This window comes from Aquarana catesbeiana, linkage group LG09 (assembly GCF_042186555.1).
Source record: "Aquarana catesbeiana isolate 2022-GZ linkage group LG09, ASM4218655v1, whole genome shotgun sequence".
Classification (NCBI taxonomy): Eukaryota; Metazoa; Chordata; class Amphibia; order Anura; family Ranidae; genus Aquarana; species Aquarana catesbeiana.
The window spans coordinates 163,231,394-163,254,103 of NC_133332.1; the positions used below are offsets into that span (position 1 = coordinate 163,231,394).

A 22,710-nucleotide genomic window follows, 5' to 3' on the forward strand; every position below is an offset into this window, starting at 1 on the left:
TTTTGGTTGCTATGGACAATCTCCAGTTTCCAGGCAGAAAGAACAGTATATATAATATAAAACTGCATGCAGGGCATGGGCCAAAAGGGATGTGAAATAATTTCATACAGTACTGTAATCTGTAAGATTACAGTACTGTATGGGTTATGATTTTAAAATTTTTTTGAATTTACTATCCGGCTCCGCCCCCGTGCATCGCGACGCTCGCAGGGAACGGAGCCTGGCACAGAGAGGCTTCGGAGGAGGACAGAGCCCGCAGACACAACGGGGGGGGGGGGGGGGTTACATCGCAGGATCCTGGGGACAAGGTAAGTATACTGCACCAGGATCCTGAGATGTAATCCTGAGTGTGGCTCGGGGTTACCGCTAATGGTGCTGAAATTTAACCCCGAGCCACACTCGGGAATACCGTAAGGGAGGCTACGACCCTCAATCCTCTCCCCGAACCTCTCCCACTCTTTCGCTTTATGGAACTCCCTCAGAACTAAGGATGAGGTCCAGTGAATTCACACACCCCACGTGCAGAGCCCTCCAGGAAGTCGGCACTGCACTGCGCTAATCACAGGCAGTGAGACATTTCCCGATCTCTGCAGCCGCGCATCGGGATAATGTCTCACTGCCTGTGATTAGCGCAGCGCAGTGCCGACTTCCTGGTGGGCTCTGCACTTGGGGTGTGCGAACACACCGGAGCTCATCCTTACTCAGAACTCATACACTACTAGTATCCCCTCTCCGGGCCATTAGCCCATATGTTCAGGAACTCACAATTCACCCCTGGAATAGACATTCAAGCTATCAAATGGTGGCTGAATAAAGGGCTATACCGAATCGGTAATTTTTTCCTCCCATCGGGCCCAATATCCAAAGGATATTGTGCTATTAAGCTCAAGATGGTGAGTTCTGAGAACTTTAGGTTCTCAAATTTCCCATTTTCTTCATAAACTCTGGTATTCAAAACCTAACCCACCTACTTTCACACCCTATGAACACTGGTGTGGTCAAGCCATGGAGCAGAGGGGGGGGGGGGGTCAGTGATTTACAGCGCACTCTCATCAACCCAGACTATGACCCCCTATAGATCAGCTTGGGAAAAAGATCTAGCTCAAGAGTGGGATCTCGAGGAATGGAATAGGAATGCACTCAGGGCCACCAAAGGCATTCTGAACATAGCACTGGCTGAAGCTAATCTAAAAGACATGACAAGATGGTATTTGGTCCCCACAAGACCGGTTAAAGGGGTTGTAAAGGTAATGCATCCTATACATTAAGGTGAAAAAAACACCCGTCAGTGACCAGTTTTACTTACCTTAACCCTCCCTCGAACTTGACCCACGGGGACGAGCCTTCTCTCTGCTAGGGGGTTCTCGGCTGTTGATTGGATAGATAGATAGCAGCGCAGCCATTGGCTTCCGCTGCTGTCAATCAAATCCAATGACACAGCCACGGGGGGCGGTGCTGAGTCCTGCATTCGGTGTCTATGGACGCCGAATGCTAGACTCAGGAGTGCGCCCGCAAGGTAACCCACCTGGGAGAGAGCTTCTTCCAGGGGGTTATCTGATGTGGGGAGGAGCTAAGACAGCCGCTGAGGGACCCCAGAAGACAAGGAACAGGGCCACTGTGTGCAAAACGAGCTGCACAGTTGAGGCAAGTATGACGTGTTTGTTATTTAAAAAAAAAATAAAAATAAATTACCTTTCGTGTCACTTTAAACTCTACCCTTCTACCTCCCCAATCTGTTTCAGAGGCTGGGACCACATAGGAGACATTTTGCATGTCTGGCGGGACTGCCCTAAAATTAGAAGCTTCTGGAATAAAGTTTTTAACATGCTTCGAAAAATCTCAGGCCTATCCATCCCAAAATCCCCTCATATTGCATGGCTCAATTTCCCAATAGCCTCTGCCACTAAAAAACTTACAACTCATTTTATTCATATTAACGGGGGGCCAAACTATGGTAACACTGTATTGCTCTGGTCACAGTAATAATAAAAAAGAAAAAAAAATATTTGAATAGGTATTAAAAAATTTAATTTTTGTTTTTGTTTCATACGCAAAAAATAAAACCCAGTAGTGATTAAATACCACCAAAAGAAAACTATGTGTGAAAAAAAAATTATAAAAATTTCATATGTTACAGTTCGGTATGGAAGCGATTAAGTACCCTTTTAGAAGAGTTTCTGCAATTGTTTCCTTTCAAGTGTCCAGATTCCTTTCCTGAATTACAATACAGATGACGCCTCTAAGGGATTTTAGAATTTTGTTCTTTGCGGTTTTCATTCTTATTTAAGCCAATGTCCTTGTCCATTGAGCATGGCAAATGCAGGCTTCCCAGGAAGGTATTTGAAGTCTTTTCATATAGCAAGAAGTTCACATATTTTGAAACTTATGTGGTAATGAAAAGAACTCTGTAGCTAATTTTTCCACCAATCCAAATCAGATTGCAAAAACAGAAGTATGAACCGTTAATCTATTTTGAGATTGTCTCAGGGAAATTTAGAAGAGAGAAATTGTCTCCAAATATGAGACTTACAAAATAACAGTTTAAGAAGCTGCTTTACAGAGAATATTAAAAGATAAAGCTGTCATTTGTTTAAGTGGATCAGGCGCAGAAAAATAAAAATAAAAGACTCCAGCATGCATTTCTCACTGCAAATCAGAATAAAAGGATGAGGTAAAGAGCTGCTTCCACTGGGTGGGAGAAAAGGTCAAAGGCCTGCATCCACCACAACTGGAACCATGGTGTCTTATGTTGAGGGTTCAGGATCACATTAAAGGCCTTGATTAACCACTTGCCTACTGGGCACTTTCACCCTCTTCCTGCCCAGGCCAATTTTCAGCATTCAGTGCTGTCGCGCTTTGAATGGCAATTGCACAGTCATGCAACACTATAACCAAACAAAATTTTCATTAATTTTTTTTTTTTTGAGACAGATAGAGCTTACTTTTAGTGGTATTTACCGTTTTAGTGGCATCACAGTTTTTGCTAAACAAACAAAAAAAGACAAACTTAAAAAAAAAGTTTAGTTTGCTATAAAATTTTCTAAATAAGTATTTTTTCTTCACTGATAAGGCCGCACTGATGGTCACCGACAGCCTGCCCTGACAGGCAGCACTGATGGGCACAGATTAGGAGCATTTGTGGGCAGTGTTGGGGATGCACTAATCATCATGATCAGTCTCCTATTATCAGTGTAAATATCCCCTGTATGGATTTGCCGGTTCTCTCCTCTAACATGGTCAGCAGTATACAGTCAAGATTATATATACATATACAAATGGAGAACATGCATAAACCAGTAAGTCAGGAGATGGGGTGCAAGATGGAACAAGGTGGGGACCAGAACTGAAATCAAAACAAGGAGAGCAGATATTAGGTAGTAGGTTACAGGATACAGGTGTATAACAGGGTTGCCAACCACCAGTAAATTTACTGACAGTTTGTAAAACTCTGCGATTTTTTTTTTTACAACTGCCAGTAAATATCAGGAGCTGATAATTTCATGTTGTGTTGACTTTTTAAATGTAAATCAAGCAAATTACTTTGTTATAGGTATTGTCAGTGTTTCCATATCATGTTTATACTGTTCAAATATTAACGGTGTTAGTTTTCAATAGGAGTTCTGTAATTTTTCAGGTTGCCAGTAAAAAAAAAAATGTGCTCCGCCAATAAATTTTCCCATGTTTTGTCAGTAAAAAATGAACAGGATCACAGTTGGAATCAGGGTAGATGACAAGAGCAGAATTCGGAACAGGACCAAAGCATCAATAAATCAAGAAATGACAATGCATACAAAAGTATTTTTAACTGGCATGTAAAAAAAAAATCCTTGTTTTAAATCGCACATAGTGTGAACAATCCCTTAAGTACGGTTAATGATGAAGGTTTCATGTGACCAAATGTATAATGTTACATATATTTAAAGTGCTTCCCAACACTGTGAACCATTTTCTGTGGATTGCTATACATTGTTTTATCAATTCAAGAGCCCTTTCATTAGCTGCAATAAATTCATATTCGTAAACAAGTGATTTTCAAGTGGAAGGAAAATACTTATTCACCTCCCTATAATTAGATACCTCAGTAATGGTACATCTTTAACTACTTCAGCTCCAAAAGGTTTTACAACCTTTGCAACACTGTACCCAAACAAAATTTATATAATTTTTTTCTCCACAAAGATTTTTTGGTGAGATTTGATCACCACAGGGTTTTTTATTTCATAAAACAAAAAGACCGAAAATTTAGAAAAATGATAATTTTTTTTTTAAAACGTATGAAATAAAACATTCAATAAAAAAAAAAAAAATTTTTTCATAAATTTAGGCCACAATATATTCTGCTACATGTCTTTTGTAAAGAGAAAAAAAATCCCAATAAGAGTATATTGATTGGTTGGTGTGAAACTTATAGCATCTACAAACAAATGGTATATATACACTGGAATTTTTATTTCTTTATTTTTACTAGTAATGGCAGTGATCGGAGATTTATAATGGGACTGCGAAAGTGTCAGAGTGCCCGCCGCACTAACTGATGCTGGGAAGACCTGACATCGCCAAAAAACAGGTCAGAAACCCACTCTTGGGATTGGGACGTTAAAGTGGACGTAAACCCGATTCATGAAATTTGAGCTGGGCACATACCTGCAGTGTTTTCTTATCTCTCTTCAAAGCATCAAGTCCCATGGTTTTCTCCTGCTCCGTTCTTCTGTTATCAGCATGTTAACTTTTGACAAGTTCTCGAACACGTGATAAAAACAGGCTGAAATTTGTGTCAGGGAGGGTGCTATAAATAGATTAACAGAAGGCTGCTTTACTCACAGGACAGCTCTGAAAGTGCCTGTGTGAAGGGGGGGGGTGTGTGCCTTTCTTCCAATCAGCTGTCTCCAAATGTAATCCAAGACTTCTCTCAGTGCAGAATGAGGAAGTGAAAATTCTAACACGATTTGCACTTTCTAAACAGTATACCGTATATACTTGAGTATGAGCCGAGGCACCTAATTTTACCACAAAAAACTGGGAAAACGTATTGACTCGAGTATAAGCCTAGGGTGAGAAATGTGCAGCTACTGTAAGTGGAAAAGAGGGTCAACAATGCCCATTTGCAGCCTCACTGTACCCATTTGCATGCCTCACTGTGCCCATTTGCAGCCCTAGGTCCCCGAACTTCAAACTCGGTAGTTATGGGTTCGTAGATGCCCCCTAGCTGCAGTCAAAAATTGGGGTCTCTGGACCCAAAGGGTTCCGAAATGACATTGCTGCAGATGGACACAGTTGACCGACTTTGGGGCCCCGTATCTCAGGGCCACTTGGTGCTAGGAACCCCAAATTTGGTGTGCAAACCCAGGGGTTCCTAGCACCAAGTGGCCCCAAGATACGGAGCCCCAAAATCAGTTCAGAAAACGTCAAGCACTTTTCTGCAGCAGAGAATGACATTTTCTGAACCGAATTTGGGGCCCCATATCTCGGGGCCACTTGGTGCTAGGAACCCCAGCTTTGGATATGTTGTAGTGCTAGTTCCACACCAAATTTGGGGTTCCTAGCACCAAGTAGTCCCGAAATACGAGGCCCCAAATTCAGTTCGGAAAATGTCATTCTTTGCACCAGAAAAGTGCTTGACTCGAGTATAAGCCAAGGGGGGCACTTTCAGCACAAAAAAAAAAAAAATGTGCTAAAAGACTCGGCTTATACTTGAGTATATACGGTATACAGTTGTGCTCACAAGTTTACATACCCTGGCAGAATGTATGATTTCTTGGCCATTTTTCAGAGAATATGAATAACACAAAAAACATTTTTCACTCATGGTTAGTGTTTGGCTGAAGCCATTTATTATCAATAAACTGTGTATACTCTTTTAAAATCATAAATCACAACAGAAACTACCCAAATGACTCTGATCAAAAGTTTACATACTCTGGTGATTCTGGCCCGATAACATGCACACAAGTTGACACAAAGGGGTTTGAATGGCTATTAAAGGTAACCATCCTCACCTGTAATCTGTTTGCTTGAAATTAGTGTTTGTGTATAAAAGGTCAATGAGTTTCTGGACTTCTGACAGACCCTTGCATCTATCACCCAGTGTTGCACTGACGTTTCTGGATTCTGAGTCATGGGGAAAGCAAAAGAATTGTCAAATGATCTGCGGGAAAAGCTAGTTGAACTGTATAAAACAGGAAAGGGATATAAAAAGAATGCCAATCAGCAGTGTTCAAACTCCAATCAAGAAGTGGAAAATGAGGGGTTCTGTTGAAACCAAACTAAAATTTCAGCCACAACCGCCAGGAAAATTGTTCGGGATGCAAGGAAAAACCCACAAATAACTTCAGGTGAAATACAGAACTCTCTGAAAACATGTGATGTGGCTGTTTCAAGATGCGCAATAAGGAGGCACTTGAAGAAAGATGGGCTGCCTGGTCGAGTCGCCAGAAGAAAGCCATTACTACGCAAATGCCACAAAGTATCCCGCTTACAATACGCATAACACTACAGAGACAAGCCTCCAACCTTCTGGCACAAAGTAATTTAGATTTATGAGACCAAAATTGAGCTTTTTGGCCACAACCATAAACTCAACATTTGGAGAGGAGTCAACAAGGCCTATGATGAAAGGTACACCATTCCTAATATGAAACACGGAGGTGGGTGGCTGATATTTTGGGGATGTGCAAGCTACAAAAGGCACAGGAAATTTGGTCAAAATTGATGGCAAGATGATTGCAGCATGTTATCAAAAAATATTGGAGGAACATTTGCATTTATCAGCCAGGAAACTGCACACGGGACGTGCTTGGACATTCCAACATGACAATGATCCACAACACAAGGCCAATTTGACCTGTCATTGGCAGCAGAATAAGGTGAAGGTTCTAGAGTGGTCATCTCAGTCTCCTGACCTCAATATCATTGAGCCACTCTGGGGAGATCTCAAACGTGCAGTTCATGCAAGACAGCCCAACAATTTAGAGGAACTGGAGGCTTTTTGCCAAGAGGAATGGGAAGCTTTACCATCCACAAAAGATTTCAAGTGGTCATTGATGTTAAAGGTGGCAAAACACTGTATTAAGAACTGGGGTATGTAAACTTTTGATCAGGGTCATTTGGCTAGTTTCTGTTGTCATTATGATTTTAAAAGAATAAACACAGTTGATTGATAATAAATGGCTTCAGACAAACACTAACCATGAGTGAAAGAAAAGTTTTTGTGTTATTCATATTCTCTGAAAAATGGCCAAGAAATCAAATTCTGCCACAGTATGTAAACTTATGAGCACAACTGTAAAGCTGAAGACTGCAGATATACATGTAAAACGTATGTAGGAAGATTTGTTTCATCCCTGTGTATCATCCGAGGCTGTTCACTTCACTGGATATTTGTGAGGGTTTACATCCACTTTAAGGGCAGACAGTACACCCAAAACATAGTAAAAAATACAAAAATTATTCCAACTTGATGTTAGCAACACCCTTGCTGATCCATCCCACCCAGGCAGATCCAACATCTCTTGGTCTGCAGACCATTACATGACTATACCTTTACCTTGACATCTAAAGTGGCAAGTATTGTGTATCAATATGTGTGCTTTGTGCCAATTACCATTACAATATTCCTTTTACCAATAGAAACTGTTGAATTTATGCATCTCCCTCCTAAAACCCCTGAGGAAAGGTTGTAAACCCGAAACACGTCGGAAGAACGGAGAAAGCAAGCATCATATGGTTATTCAATACCAAGATGTCTGTATAAAAGACTTTTACTATGTATAGGTTTGTTTCTTCCTTTTTTTTGTCCATCTTGTAATACACATTTCTTTTTCATACATCATGGGACACAAAGTCAGGCTAATATTCATTACCTGCTGGGTTATACTCCATCATTAGATGAATGGACACTGGTAGACCAAAGGTCTTCAGACAGGAAATGATCCCATATATAACCTCCCATACAGGAAGTACTTTAGTTTTTTACCAGTGTCTGCAAGGTGGATGGCACAGTCCCACAAACGGTTTAAAAAATGAATCAAGGGATTAACCGATCGGATCCATTTGACACAGGCTTTTATGCTTAGATAAATGGTACCCAAGCCTCGCAAAGAAGACTTAAGATCCTGCAAGGTTTTGCCTGTAACGTGGCCTTCGGGCACTGGACCCTGCAGAGTGGAAATCCTGGACACTACAGTGCTAAGGCATTTCCTGCAGGGCCCTGTACAGATCCAAGGAAGTGGACCCTAAACATGAAAGGGTACCCAGTCCTTGAAGGTTCAAGTAACAAGAACCCACTGTGAAGGGTGAAGATTGGGCCCTTAGTTTCTAAGTGGCCCTGTGCCTGGACGGGTAAGTGAAACCCCCCTTTATTTTATCATTGTGGGGTGTCCCAGCGATTGTAACAATCAGTCAAGCTAGCTAAAGGCTGGACATCTGTGTGCGGTTACCATACAGGGGAGTTATGGGCTAGCTGGGGGTGTTTGCAAACCTTTTTTGCTTGCGTTTGGCTGTTTTCTACCTGTATGATGGCGCAAAATGGTGCACCATTTCACCTTGGTTCCCCATGGCGCACGTGCGTTCGCAAAAGCGCCGCTGGGCTCAGCAGTTTGTTTGGTGGCCATGACGCATGCGGCTTCACCGCACATACACCTTAGCCTTTATCTGGGCGCATGAGGATTTGCGTCGTATGCGTAAACAGTCACATCCGCTCATCGGGACCGCGCACATGTGTGCGCACACACACGCATAGATCGTTCCAGCGCACACCCAGCTTATTTAAGCTGTGCAGGCCAAGCATGTGGTGCGTCCAGGCAGCTGTGGGACACAGAGCAGGCTCTGAACAGACACTTGCAGTGGTTCATTTTTCCTTACCCGGGTCACATAATTCACTAGGTGCTGCTTGGCAGGCTAAAGGCGCTTAGCAGGCATGTTGCATAGGGGCTTGGTGAGCACTATTAAAGGGTCTCCCTTCTGAGGTGTTTTAACTACACCCAAGTACTCTTTGCTTGTGGCATTGAAGGTCTTCCAAAAAGAGGAGTGGGACTAACACCATAGGGAAGGGCACACCTATATCAACAGTAGTTCCTGATGAACCTAGTCGTATCCCTAGTGTTGTATCCCCTGAAAGGCCAGAGGCTCCTGGGCAATCTGAGCCGCTGCGCTTATCTGGTATTGTGCCTACAGTCAACGCTGCTGATTCACCCTTTATTACTAAGGATGAACTGCCCTCAGCCCTAGCCGGGTTAGAACACAGGATTGCCAGTATGATTGCCTCCATCCCGCAGGGTGGCAGGAAACGTGACAGATCCCACTTCCCGGAGTCTCCTAGTCTGGAGCAGGAATGGGTTGAGGATGGGGAAGAGCTGAAAACTCAGGATGAGTTTGCTTCCGAGCGATTTGGACAAGAAGATATCCAGGCGATATCTGCCTCTCAGTCGCAGCGACTTTTGATCCTGACTCTGACCAAAATGGTTCAGTCTGCCTTTAAGTTGCCTCTGGCAGAGGTGACTGAGCCCCCCCGGTACTCTTTGGGATCTCTGAGACCTTTTCAGGTCGCACAGACTTTCCCGCTACACCCCCTGTTGGAACAGGCAGTGTATGCTGATTGGGAACATCCTGATAGGACTTTTTTTGCCTCCTAAAAGGTTTTCAATTTTATATCCCATGGATGAAAAGTTTGTTAAAAAAATGGAGCATGCCAGCCATAGATACAGCAGTCTCTTCCTTAAACAAGAACTTAACTTGTCCGGTAGATAACGTAAAGGGCTTGAAAGACCCTGTTGACAAGAAATTGGAGTCATTATTAAAGGCTTCCTTTTCTTTGGCCAGTTCAGCTATTCAGCCAGCTGTTGCAGCAATCGGTATTTGCCAGTCCGTAAAGGATCAAGTCAAACGGCCAGATAGGCCTAACCAGGAGGATGATCTGCCTGAAAGTAAGAAAGATATTCTTCGAGCGCTGTGTTTTGCAGTTGATGCTTTAAAGGATTCAATACAGCAGGTTTCTCGTCTGGCTCTCGTCTATACCTATGCGCAGACTTTTATGGCTTAAGAACTGGTCAGCCGAGCTTCCTTAGTTATTGGCAGGCTTCCCATTTAATGGTAAACGTTTATTCGGTGATCACTTATCCAAAAGATTTGTGGAGGGAAGAGTTCTCTACTTCCTGTGAAGAAAAGCATAAAACGTCCCTCATTTAAAAACCCAGGGACTGCTTCCTCAAATGTCTAAGCGTCTGGGTGGTTCCACTGCCAACAGGGCGCTAGGGCCAGGGGAAAGCTGCAAGGCCAGGGCCAGAAAAGGCCCTGGGTCCAAAATTCTTCTAAACCCAGCACCAAGCCCTCCTTTTGAAGGGATGCCCCCACTCCATCGGGTGTGGGGGCTGCTGCACTTTGCAGACATTTGGAGAACAACAATTCATGACGAGTGGGTCACCTCAATTATATCTCGCGGTTACAAGCTGGAGATACGGGGGTTTCCCTGCAGAGGTTTCTAAGATCCAGCGTTCTCTCGGATCCTCCAAAAAGAAACGTATTGCTTCAGGTACATCATCTAGTGCAGCAAGGAGTGATTGTAGAGGTTCCTGTATTCGAAAGCAGCACAGGGTTTTACTCAAACCTGTTTACGGTTCTGAAACCAAATGGAGACACAAGGCCCATTTCGGACCTAAGGTCCCTGAAAAAGTATCTATTGATACAGTCCTTTCGGATGAAGTCTGTCCACTCAGTAGTAACCTCACTCCAGAGAGGAGACTTTTTAGACACGTACCTATCTTTCAGCCTCATCAGAGGTTCCTACGTTTTGCAGTAGAGGAACGTCACTTTCAGTTTGTGGCTCTACCCTTCGGGCTTGCTACAGCTCCCTGGGTGTTCACAAAGGTCCTAGCACCAGTACTGGGTCTTTTAAGGGCCCAAGGGATCCTGGTGCTCAGGTATCTGGACGACCACCTGCTCAGAGATCACTCAGTACAGGCTCTAGAACAGAGCATAACATACACAGTGAGGTATTTGAAAAGCTCAAGTTGGATCATAAATACCGAAAAGTCAGCCTTGAGACCAGCTCAAAGTCTAAGATATTTAGGTCTGATTCTAAACACAGTCCAAGCAAAAAGTATTCTTGCCACCCGTAAGGATCTGTGCCCCAGATAAGGGGCACCAGACAACCCTCCATTCGGCTCTGTATGAGTCTTCTAGGGAGGATGGCATCCTCCGTCGAGGCAGTGCCCTATGTCCAGTTCCATTCCAGGCCTTTACACAACAAGACATCTTGTTGGTCTATATAAACCAAAGGCGGTAGTAGGAGTGGTTCAGCTCTGAAGGAGGTGAACTACATACTAGCCTGGGCAGAGGGACATGTGCCAATGATATCGGCAGTCCATATCCCGGGAGTAGAGAACTGGAAGGCAGATTATCTCAGCTGCCAGCAGATCTGCCTGGGGAATGGTCCCTACACCCAGAGGTGTTCCAGGAAATTTGCCAATGTTGGGGATGGTCAGAGGTCAACCTACTGGCATCCAGGTTCAACAGCAAGCTACAGCAGTTTGTGTCTCAAACAAGAGACCCTCTGGCAATTAGAGCAGATGTTCCATGGAGCCAGTGCTCCCTGGTTTATGCTTTCCCTCTGATTCCTCTCCTTCCACATTTGTTGGATTCAGAAAGAGGGGGTTCCAGTCATTCTGGTGGCACCAGCCTGGCCCAGAAGGCCTTGATTCCCGGAGATTGTGAGACTGACGATAGACGGGCCATGGACGCTTCCACATCGCTCCGATCTACTGTCTCGAGGTCCCATGTTCCACCCCAATTTACAGTCTCTAAATCTGATGGCATGGCTATTGAAGCCAGGGTGTTAAAGGACTGTGGCATCTCGGGACCAGTGGTGTCTGCTCTAGTGAATGCTAAAAAAGCTGTCACTAGGAAGATTTATCATAAGGTCTGGAAGATTTATATTACTTGGTGTGAAGCCAGAAAATGGCATCCTTGGAAATGTGTGATTGGGAGAATTCTCTCTTTGCTACAGTCAGCTGTGGAAAGCAAACTGGCTTTGAGTACAGAGGTCATGTTTTGGCCCTATCAGTATTCTTCCAAAGGCCTATAGCCTCCCATTCAATGATCCAAACCTTTATGCAAGGGGCAACTCGCCCCCCATTAGGTCACCTATGTGTCCTTGGTGCTGTCTGTGTTACAGAAACAACCATTTGAACCTATTAAGGAAATTCCATTAGACTTGCTGTCATGCAAGCTAGCCTTCCTGATGGCTATCACGTCGGCTAGAAGGGTGTCAGAGTTGGCAGCCCTTTCATGCAGGGAACCATACTCGATCCTTCACCATGACAGGTCGTGTTAGGACCTATTCCATCCTTTTTGCCAAAGGTGGTTTTGGCCATTGATTTAAATCAGGATATTATTTTGATGCCTTTTTTCTCTCAGCCTCGTTCGGCGGAAGAGAGACGACTGCATTCTTTGGACGTTGTCTGGGCAAAGTTTATCTGTCTAGACCTGCGGAGATCCAAGGACCAGACTTTTTTTGTTTTACCAAAATGACCCAAGAAGGGACAGGCAGCTTTTAAAGCTTTCATTGCCAATTGGGTCCCAATTGGTCATTCAGACCTACAGTCTGAAACAAAGTTCCTCCCTCTAGGGTGAGAGCTCATTCTGCCAAGGGTGTAGGAACCTCCTAGGCTTTTCGCCATCAGTGGCTCAGGTTTGTAAAGCTGCTACCTGGCCTTCAGTGCATATGTTCACAAAATTTTATCAAGTGGATGTTCAAGCAGCCGAGGATTCGGCTTTTGGCTGCAGTGTACTGCGGGCTGCCGTATAAGTTCTGATGGCTATTGTTTGGCAGGGCGTCTGCCTCCCCTCAAGGATATTGCTCTGGGACATCCCAGCAGGTAATGAATATTAGTCTGACTCTGTGTCCCATGACGTATGAAAAAGAAAATAGGATTTTTATGTCATACTTACCTGTAAAATGCTTTTATTTGAGTACATCATGTGAGACAGAGATCCCTCCCCTCTTTTTTGAGGATTTAGTGCTTGCAACAAAACTAAAGTACTTCCTGTATGGGAGGGGTTATATAGGGGATCACTTCCTATCTGAAGACCTTTGGTCTACCAGTGTCCATTCACCTGATGGAGTATAACCCAGCAGGTAATGAATATTAGCCTGACTCATGTGTCCCATGATGTACTCAAAAGAAAAGGATTTGACAGGTAAGTATGACTTAAAAATCCTATTTTTTTTTAACACGTTGGAATAAATTTATATATTTTACTATATGTTTTGGGTGTACTGCCTGCCCTTAAAGTCCCAATATCTAGAGGGGGTTTCTAACCTGTTTTTACATGTTCTCTGGATGTTGGCATACAGAACACCTGACTCAATACTAGTGGGAACTATTGACCGACATCGCCAGTGACACCAATACAGTGATCGGTGCTAATATACACCGTCACTGTACTAATGACACTGGCTGGGAAGGGGTTAACATTTAGGGGCAATCAAGGGGTTAACCCTGTGCCTAAGAATGTTTAGTGTGTGTACTGTTTTACTAAGCAATGTGCAGGTTTTTACTTCCTGCTTTGCAGGGAGAAAAAAAAAAAAAAGGCACATCGCTGTCTGTAGAGAGCCCTATGTTTACCAACAAGGGACTGCCATTAGCTCTGCGAGTTCAGGCCATAAATCATTGGCTGGAACCCACTGATCGTCTTGTGCTGTTGCGAATGACAACCGTGGCCCCTAACCGGATGCAAATCAAGTATATTTATGTGATTCTGCACAGCCGAGCTGCCCTGTAGCAATTAAGCTACATGAGGCGATCGGCAAGTGGTTAAAGTTTGAATTTAAAAAATGTTTTCTCCTTTTTTTACTTCTTAAAAAGTTCTCTGGCCAAGTGACCACAAAGCCCTTTGTTTTAGGGCTTGTTCACACTTGACTAAAAATCTAACACTTAACAAATGCTCCTGTATGGATTTAGTATGGGCGTTAGACTCCCGTTAATGAGCTTTAGTATGGGGTTAGATTGGCATTTTAAAAAAGCTCCCCAAACGCCCTATGGGCAGTTTTGAAGTGCGATGCAATGCTAATGCTTCATGTTTTGATAGTGTGAACAGTCCATTGTATCATTTGCATGGGCGCTTGAGCGGCACTTTTAATGCCTCTCAAATGCCTGCTTTTAATGCCAGTGTGAACTTGGCCTTTGTTATGCAGGGCAGCTACTGGGCATGTCCACTGCCTCCTAGGATTGTCCTTTTCAAAGTGATGTAACTAGCCAAAGTGGAGGCTAGGAAAAAGCTCCAGCACATTGAGGTTGATGGTGCTGATGACTGGAGCGGAGCCAGGCGAGGCTAAGGCTGGGTAGGATGGGGTGTAGCTACTCAGAGCTGTGCTGAAATTCGTACACGGGCACACACAATAGCTTAAGGAAGTGCCTGTGAGCAGGCACATTGCTGTTGTTGGTAAAGCTTAGCAGATTGCTGATCGTCTAGCTTAGACTGCAGTTTCTAATCTAAACAACCAGCAAGATAATGCATATTATGAAAAGTAGTTAAACATCCTAAGCCAGGGCAAATTTTCATTCTTGACTATAATTCCACTTTAATGCCCCGTACACACGGTCGGATTTTCCGATGGAAAATGTCTGATCGGAGCGTGTTGTCGGAAATTCCGACCGTGTGTGGGCTCCATCGGACATTTTCCATCGGATTTTCCGACACACAAAGTTGGACAGCAGGAGATAAAATTTTCCGACAACAAAATCCGTTGTCGGAAATTCCGATCGTGTGTACACAAATCCGACGGACAAAGTGCCACGCATGCTCAGAATAAATAAAGAGATGAAAGCTATTGGCCACTGCCCCGTTTATAGTCCCGACGTACATGTTTTACGTCACCGCGTTTAGAGCGATCGGATTTTCCGACAACTTTGTGTGACCGTGTGTATGCAAGACAAGTTTGAGCCAACATCCGTCAGAAGAAATCCTAGGATTTTGTTGTCGGAATGTCCGAACAAAGTCCGACCGTGTGTACGCCCTATAAGAGTACAGTCTAAGTGGAGAAAAGGTCACATATCTATCAACTTCCCAAAGCAAGTTTATCAAGTGCTTATTTTGCTACTTCATAACATTTTTGTTTCAACTAAAATTTACCTGGTCTTCCAGTGGGAGGTTGAGACATAATCATTGGCTGCACAGCAGTCTGTGGCAGGACAGTTGATGTTACAGTGGATGGGACAGAAGGGCTTGAAGAAATTACGGTTGCTGGTGTAGCATTTACACATGAGGTAGAAATTACAGAGGTCACCTACAAAAGAGTAACAGCTGAGTAAGGCCTGTTCACAAATATTTTAAATCAGACAATGGACAATTTTTTCCCAGACCCAAAAAAAACCTGAATAAAAGTCTTCAGAGGGAAAGACTCTTGAATTATGATTCCCACAAAATTCAGTCACGGGGGGTTGGATTGAAGTTCTAATTTCTGAAATACAGGCTGCTACAGAATCTAGAACTATTGGGGAGGCTAAGTTTCAGTAGGGTAGTATGCCTTTTTCTATATAAAGAACCAAATGGAATTCTTTTTATTGCAAATAGCTGCATATAGGTTAAACTATATATAATTCAGGAGAAATTCTTATATGCTGTATAAGATTCACGAAAAAGACAATCTTTAAAGTGTTGCCATCATCTCCAACTGGCTCTTGCCCATGATTCTCTAAGCTACACAGGGCTTTCTAGGATTCACAATTTATTACTAGCAGTTCATCCACAACTACTGTTTTTATTGCCCCCCTTACAGTGATCACTCAAAAACATACCGACTCATAGCTCCGGGCCTGGCATAGTTAAAAAACCTTCTACGCTTTGAAGAAATCCCCTGGTTGTAGTTCAACAAATCATCCACAGAGGTCAGAGCCATTCTATTTTAGAGTGGGGCTAGGCACCCATGCCCCCCTCTAATAAATCTCAGCAGCAGATAAAAACTATTCTTTTAGGGATTGAGAACTATAAGCCTCCCTTTTTGGTCTTCCGTTAAGACCCTCACAAGAGCCTTCTGCAAGGAGGTCAATCCATCAAGAGTCAGTGCCCTACTATTTTAGACCTCTGGTGTGGTTAGGCACCCTTAAATCTTCTAAAAAAAAAAGAAAAATTTTCCCAGCAGAGAAAAAAAAAAATCCATTGGGGATCAAGAACCGATTGGTGTTAAACTGGCTCTTAAGTGGTGAGATCTCGTAGAGGACTTCTCTTTACATCATTATCCACACATACTATAAAGACCACCAGTATGTACACAGTGTGTGGCCCAATTCTCAGACAAACCCATGTGACCCTTTTTTTTTTCTTGGTTCAACTTTGAGATCACTTTCAAGCCCAGAACCTCCGACTCTTGGGCCGACACTTAAGATACCAAAATCAGATACTTACACTGCCTTCATTATAAAGTACATTTAATTATGTATTAACCACTTAAGGACTGCCTCACGCCGATGTACATCGGCAAGGTGGCATGGGCAGGCAGAATCACGTATATGTACGTGATCTGCCTCCCGCGGGCGGGGGGTCCCCCCGGTGCCCGAGACGGTCCCCTTTTGTCCAGCGGCGATCGGAGATGAGGGGGAGACCATCCGTTCGTGGCCCCCCCCCGTCGCGATCGCCGCCGGCCAATCAGATCATTCCTATGCTGCTGTATGCTAAACAGCAGCAAAGGAAATGATGTCATCACTCCTCGGCTCGGTATTTTCCGTTTCGGCGCCGAGGAGAGAAGACATCACACTAAGTGTAAAACACACACACACTCAGTAGAACATGCCAGGCACACATTACACCCCCCGATCCCCCCCCCGATCGCCCCCCAATCACCCCCCCCCCCCCCCCCCGTCACACTGACACCAAGCAGTTTTTTTTTTTTTTTTCCTGATTACTGCATGGTGTCAGTTTGTGACAGTGTGGTAGGAGTTACTGTTAGCCCCCTTTAGGTCTAGGGTACCCCACTAACCCCCCCCTAATAAAGTTTTAACCCCTTGATCACCCCCCATTGCCAGTGTCGCTAAGCGATAATTTTTCTGATTGCTGTATTAGTGTCACTGGTGACGCTAGTTAGGGAGCTAAATATTTAGGTTCGTCGTTAGCGTTTTATAGCGACAGGGACCCCCATATACTACCTAATAAATGTTTTAACCCCTTGATTGCCCCCTAGTTAACCCTTTCACCGCTGATCACCATATAACTGTTATGGGTGACGCTGGTTAGTTTATTTTCTATAGTGTCAGGGCACCCCCTGTTTATTACCGAATAAAGATTTAGCCCCCTGATCGCCCAGCGGTGATATGCGTCGCCCCAGGCAGCGTCAGATTAGCGCCAGTACCGCTAACACCCACGCACGCAGCATACGCCTCCCTTAGTGGTATAGTATCTGTACGGATCAATATCTGATCCGATCAGATCTATACTAGCGTCCCCAGCAGTTTAGGGTTCCCAAAAACGCAGTGTTAGCGGGATCAGCCCAGATACCTGCTAGCACCTGCGTTTTGCCCCTCCGCCCGGCCCAGCCCACTCAAGTGCAGTATCGATCGATCACTGTCACTTACAAAACACTAAACACATAACTACAGCATTCGCAGAGTCAGGCCTGATCCCTGCGATCGCTAACAGTTTTTTTGGTAGCGTTTTGGTGAAATGGCAAGCACCTGCGGCCTAGTACACCCCGGTCGTAGTCAAACCAGCACTGCAGTAACACTTGGTGACGTGGCGAGTCCCATAAGTGCAGTTCAAGCTGGTGAGGTGGCAAGCACAAGTAGTGTCCCGCTGCCACCAAGAAGAAAACAAACACAGGCCTGTCGTGCCCATAGTGCCCTTCCTGCTGCATTCGCCAATCCTAATTGGGAACCAACCACTTCTGCAGCACCCGTACTTCCCCCATTCACATCCCCAACCAAATGCAGTCGGCTGCATGAGAGGCATTTTCTTTATGTCCTCCCGAGTACCCCTACCCAGCGAACCCCCCCAAAAAAGATGTCATGTCTGTAGAAAGCGCGGATATAGGCGTGACACCCGCTATTATTGTCCCTCCTGTCCTGACAATCCTGGTCTTTGCATTGGTGAATGTTTTGAACGCTACCATTCACTAGTTGAGTATTAGCGTAGGGTACAGCATTACACAGACTAGGCACACTTTCACAGGGTCTCCCAAAATGCCATCGCATTTTGAGAGACCCGAACCTGGAACCGGTTACAGTTATAAAAGTTAATTACAAAAAAAAAGTGTAAAAAAAAATATATATATATAAAATAAAAAAAATAGTTGTAGTTTTATTGTTCTCTCTCTCTCTCTATTATCTCTATTGTTCTGCTCTTTTTTACTGTACTCTATTCTGCAATGTTTTGTTATTATGTTTTATCATGTTTGCTTTTCAGGTATGCAATTTTTTATACTTTACCGTTTACTGTGTTTTATCGTTAACCTTTTTTGTCTTCAGGTACGCCATTCACGACTTTGAGTGGTTACACCAGAATGATGCCTGCAGGTTTAGGTATCATCTTGGTATCATTCTTTTCAGCCAGCGGTCGGCTTTCATGTAAAAGCAATCCTAGCAGCTAATTAGCCTCTAGACTGCTTTTACAAGCAGTGGAAGGGAATGCCCCCCCCCCACCATCTTCCGTTTTTTTCTCTGGCTCTCCTGTCTCAACAGGGAACCTGAGAATGCAGCCGGTGATTCAGCCAGCTGACCATAGAGCTGATCAGAGATCAGAGTGGCTCCAAACATCTCTATGGCCTAAGAAACCGGAAGCTACGAGCATTTCATGACTTAGATTTCGCCGGTTGTAAACAGCGCCATTGGGAAATTGGGAAAGCATTTTATCACACCGATCTTGGTGTGGTCAGATGCTTTGAGGGCAGAGGAGAGATCTAGGATCTAATAGACCCCAATTTTTTACATTCCCTGAGATAACAATAAAAATGATTAAAAAAAATAAAAAAAAATGAAAGGAACAGTTTAAAAATAAGATAAAAAAAGCAAAAAAATAAGAAAGAAAAAAAAAAGCACCCCTGTCCCCCCCTGCTCTCACGCAAAGGCGAACGCAAGCGTCGGTCTGGCGTCAAATGTAAACAGCAATTGCATGTATGTGAGGTGTCACCGTGAACATCAGATCGAGGGCAGTAATTTTAGCAGTAGACCTCCTCTTTAAATCTAAAGTGGTAACCTGTAAAGGCTTTTAAAAATGTATTTAGTTTGTCGCCACTGCACGTTTGTGCGCAATTTTAAAGCATGTCATGTTTGGTATCCATGTACTCAGCCTAAGATCATCTTTTTTATTTCATCAAACATTTGGGCAATATAGTGTGTTTTAGTGCATTAAAATTTAAAAAAAAGTGTGTTTTTTTCCCCAAAAAATGCGTTTGAAAAATCGCTGCGCAAATACTGTGTGAAAAAAAAAAAAATGAAACACCCACCCTTTTAATCTGTAGGGCATTTGCTTTAAAAAAAATATATAATGTTTGGGGGTTCAAAGTAATTTTCTTGCAAAAAAAAATAATTTTTTCATGTAAACAAAAAGTGTCAGAAAGGGCTTTGTCTTCAAGTGGGTAGAAGAGTGGGTGATGTGTGACATAAGCTTCTAAATGTTGTGCATAAAATGCCAGGACAGTTCAAAACCCCCCCAAATGACCCCATTTTGAAAAGTAGACACCCCAAGGTATTTGCTGAGAGTCATGTCGAGTCCATGGAATATTTTATATTGTGACACAAGTTGCGGGAAAGAGACAAATTTTTTTTTTTTTTTGCACAAAGTTGTCACTAAATGATATATTGCTCAAACATGCCATGGGAATATGTGAAATTACACCCCAAAATACATTCTGTTGCTTCTCCTGAGTACGGGAATACCACATGTGTGAGACTTTTTGGGAGCCTAGCCGCGTACGGGACCCCGAAAACCAAGCACCGCCTTCAGGCTTTCTAAGGGCGTAAATTTTTGATTTCACTCTTCACTGCCTATCACAGTTTCGGAGGCCATGGAATGCCCAGGTGACACAACCCCCTCCCAAATGACCCCATTTTGGAACGTAGACACCCAAGCTATTTGCTGAGAGGTATAGTGAGTATTTTGCAGACCTCACGTTTTGTCACAAAGTTTTGAAATTTGAAAAAAGAAAAAAAAAAAAAAAAGTTTTTTCTTGTCTTTCTTCATTTTCAAAAACAAATGAGAGCTGCAAAATACTCACCATGCCTCTCAGCAAATAGCTTGGGGTGTCTACTTTCCAAAATGGGGTCATTGGGGGGGGGGGGGGGTTTGTGCCACCTGGGCATTCCATGGCCTCCGAAACTGTGATAGGCAGTGAAGAGTGAAATCAAAAATTTACACCCTTAGAAATCCTGAAGGCGGTGATTTTCGGGGCCCCGTACGCAGCTAGGCTCCCAAAAAGTCCCACACATGTGGTATCCCCATACTCAGGAGAAGCAGCTAAATGTATTTTGGGGTGCAATTCCACATATGCCCATGGCCTGTGTGAGCAATATATAATTTAGTGACAACTTTGTGCAAAAAAAAAAAAAAAAAAAAATTTGTCACTTTCCCGCAACTTGTGTCAAAATATAAAATATTCCATGGACTCAACATGCCTCTCAGCAAATAGCTTGGGGTGTCTACTTTCCAAAATGGGGTCATTTGGGGGGGGGGGGGGTTGTGCCATCTGGGCATTTTATGGCCTTCAAAACTGTGATAGGTAGGGAGGAGTGAAATCAAAAATTTAGGCCCTTAGAAATCCTGAAGGCTGTGATTGGTTTTCGGGGCCCCGTACGCGGCTAGGCTCCCAAAAAATCCCACACATGTGGTATCCCCGTACTCAGGAGAAGCAGCTGAATGTATTTTGGGGTGCAATTCCACATAGGCCCATGGCCTGTGTGAACAATATATCATTTAGTGACAACTTTTTGTAAATATTTATTTATTTTTTTGGTCATTATTCAATCACTTGGGACAAAAAAAATAAATATTCAATGGGTTCAACATGCCTCTCAGCAATTTCCTTGGGGTGTCTACTTTCCAAAATGGGGTCATTTGGGGGGGGTTTGTACTGCCCTGCCATTTTAGCACCTCAAGAAATTACATAGGCAGTCAAACTAAAAGCTGTAACTAGATTGTAGACGCTATAACTTTTGCGCAAACCAATAAATATACGCTTATTGACTTTTTTTTTTACCAAAGACGTGTGGCCGAATACATTTTGAGTTTTTTGGATTTTTTTATAACAGTAGGAAATATAAATTTTTTCAAAATCTTCGTTTTTTTCATTTATAGCGCAAAAAATAAAAACGGCAGAGGTGATCAAATACCATCAAAAGAAAGCTCTATTTGTGGGAAGAAAAGGACGCAAATTTCGTTTGGGTACAGCATTGCATGACCGCGCAATTAGCAGTTAAAGCGACGCAGTGCCAAATTGGAAAAAGTCCTCTGGTCCTTAGGCAGCATAATGGTCCGGGGCTGAAGTGGTTAATGAATACAGAGCTGCGCTAATCTGTGCCTTCTATATCTGCCTGAGGATCAGCCTGTTTTACAACCATAAAAAAACATTCCAAGTAAAATAAGCATAGATTGGGATCCTAGAAAAAAAAAAAAAAAAAAGTTGCTACCCACAAAAGGTCAGTTGATGTTAATCAATTTTAGCAGTTTGTGAAACATTTCAATAAATTATTTGGGGACCTATTGTCCAAAGATTCCTACTCTGCCTTTTCTAAAGCTTTCAAGCTACTTACGACTGAAGTTTAACTAGACCTGCACTGATTATGCTTGTGATAATAGCGGAGTCTGACAAATCCTAAACTATGTTCAGAGAATAGGGAAGTAGTACTGAACACCATGCCAACTTCTTTTCCCCATAAATTTAAAGTCAGGATTAAAAACGATCACAATTAAATCTCTTGTCTATGTTAGGCAGCCAGGGAAGGGAACATTTGCGTGCAGCTTAGAAGAAATGAAGATCACCATAAACCTTACTTAGCCAGGGTCTTCAAAAGGACTTGGGGCTCTGTCATAAATCAAGTAAACAGTCTGGAGAGCAGCTTGAGTCTCAGCTACCGATCCAAGCCAATGCCGTTATAGCAGCTGCTTGACCTCAATGCTGCTTTCAAAAACAGCTGGTCTTCGTACTTCCTAGGTTGCCTGCTGTCACTGGTGCTGGAACTGCTGGCTGTTTGTGACAGCACTAAGCCCAAGAGCTCTGAGGTTTATGATCAATCTACAGACCGCTGCATCAAATAGCTTCCTTATAGTGACATCACGGCACCTCCTTTGAGTACAAAGGAGATACAAAGCTGTTAAGAGCTTTGTCCAGTATCTCCCCTCCAGTACCTCTCCCCTTCTAGGTTTTTTTTTTTTTTTTGTCTGTTTTTAATTGTGGTGTTTATTTTGGTTTAGTTAGAAAAATGATTAGGATGGGTGTCGGGATTGCGGATAAGGCAGTATATGTGGGATACTGCTCACTACATTTCAAAGGCGCCAAGAGTATACTTTGTTCTTTTCCTTTTCTAGAATGAATGATGTGAAATGGAGATGACATTCTGGACGATGAGTTTATAAGTGTTTTTTTGTTTTTTGGATGTAATGATATGTTCTAAATATGGGATTTTTAATTACAATGTTATGTTCTTTAGAAGAACAGTTGTATATCTTGGAGAATGTCTTATGACTAAATAAAATATTACATTTGAAAAAAAAATAGAACATACATACTGTTTG

General features: G+C 43.2%; 1 protein-coding gene across 1 annotated transcript in view; it reads right to left on the bottom strand.

Annotated features, from left to right (window-relative positions):
• LOC141108105 (UDP-N-acetylglucosamine transferase subunit ALG13-like) overlaps positions 1 to 22,710 on the bottom strand; it is a 443,195-nt gene that overhangs the window by 69,012 nt on the left and 351,473 nt on the right. Inside the window, exon 21 of the mRNA XM_073599348.1 lies at positions 15,127 to 15,280. Coding sequence (XP_073455449.1) covers positions 15,127 to 15,280 — 154 coding nt within the window. The remainder of the gene's footprint in view (positions 1 to 15,126; positions 15,281 to 22,710) is intronic.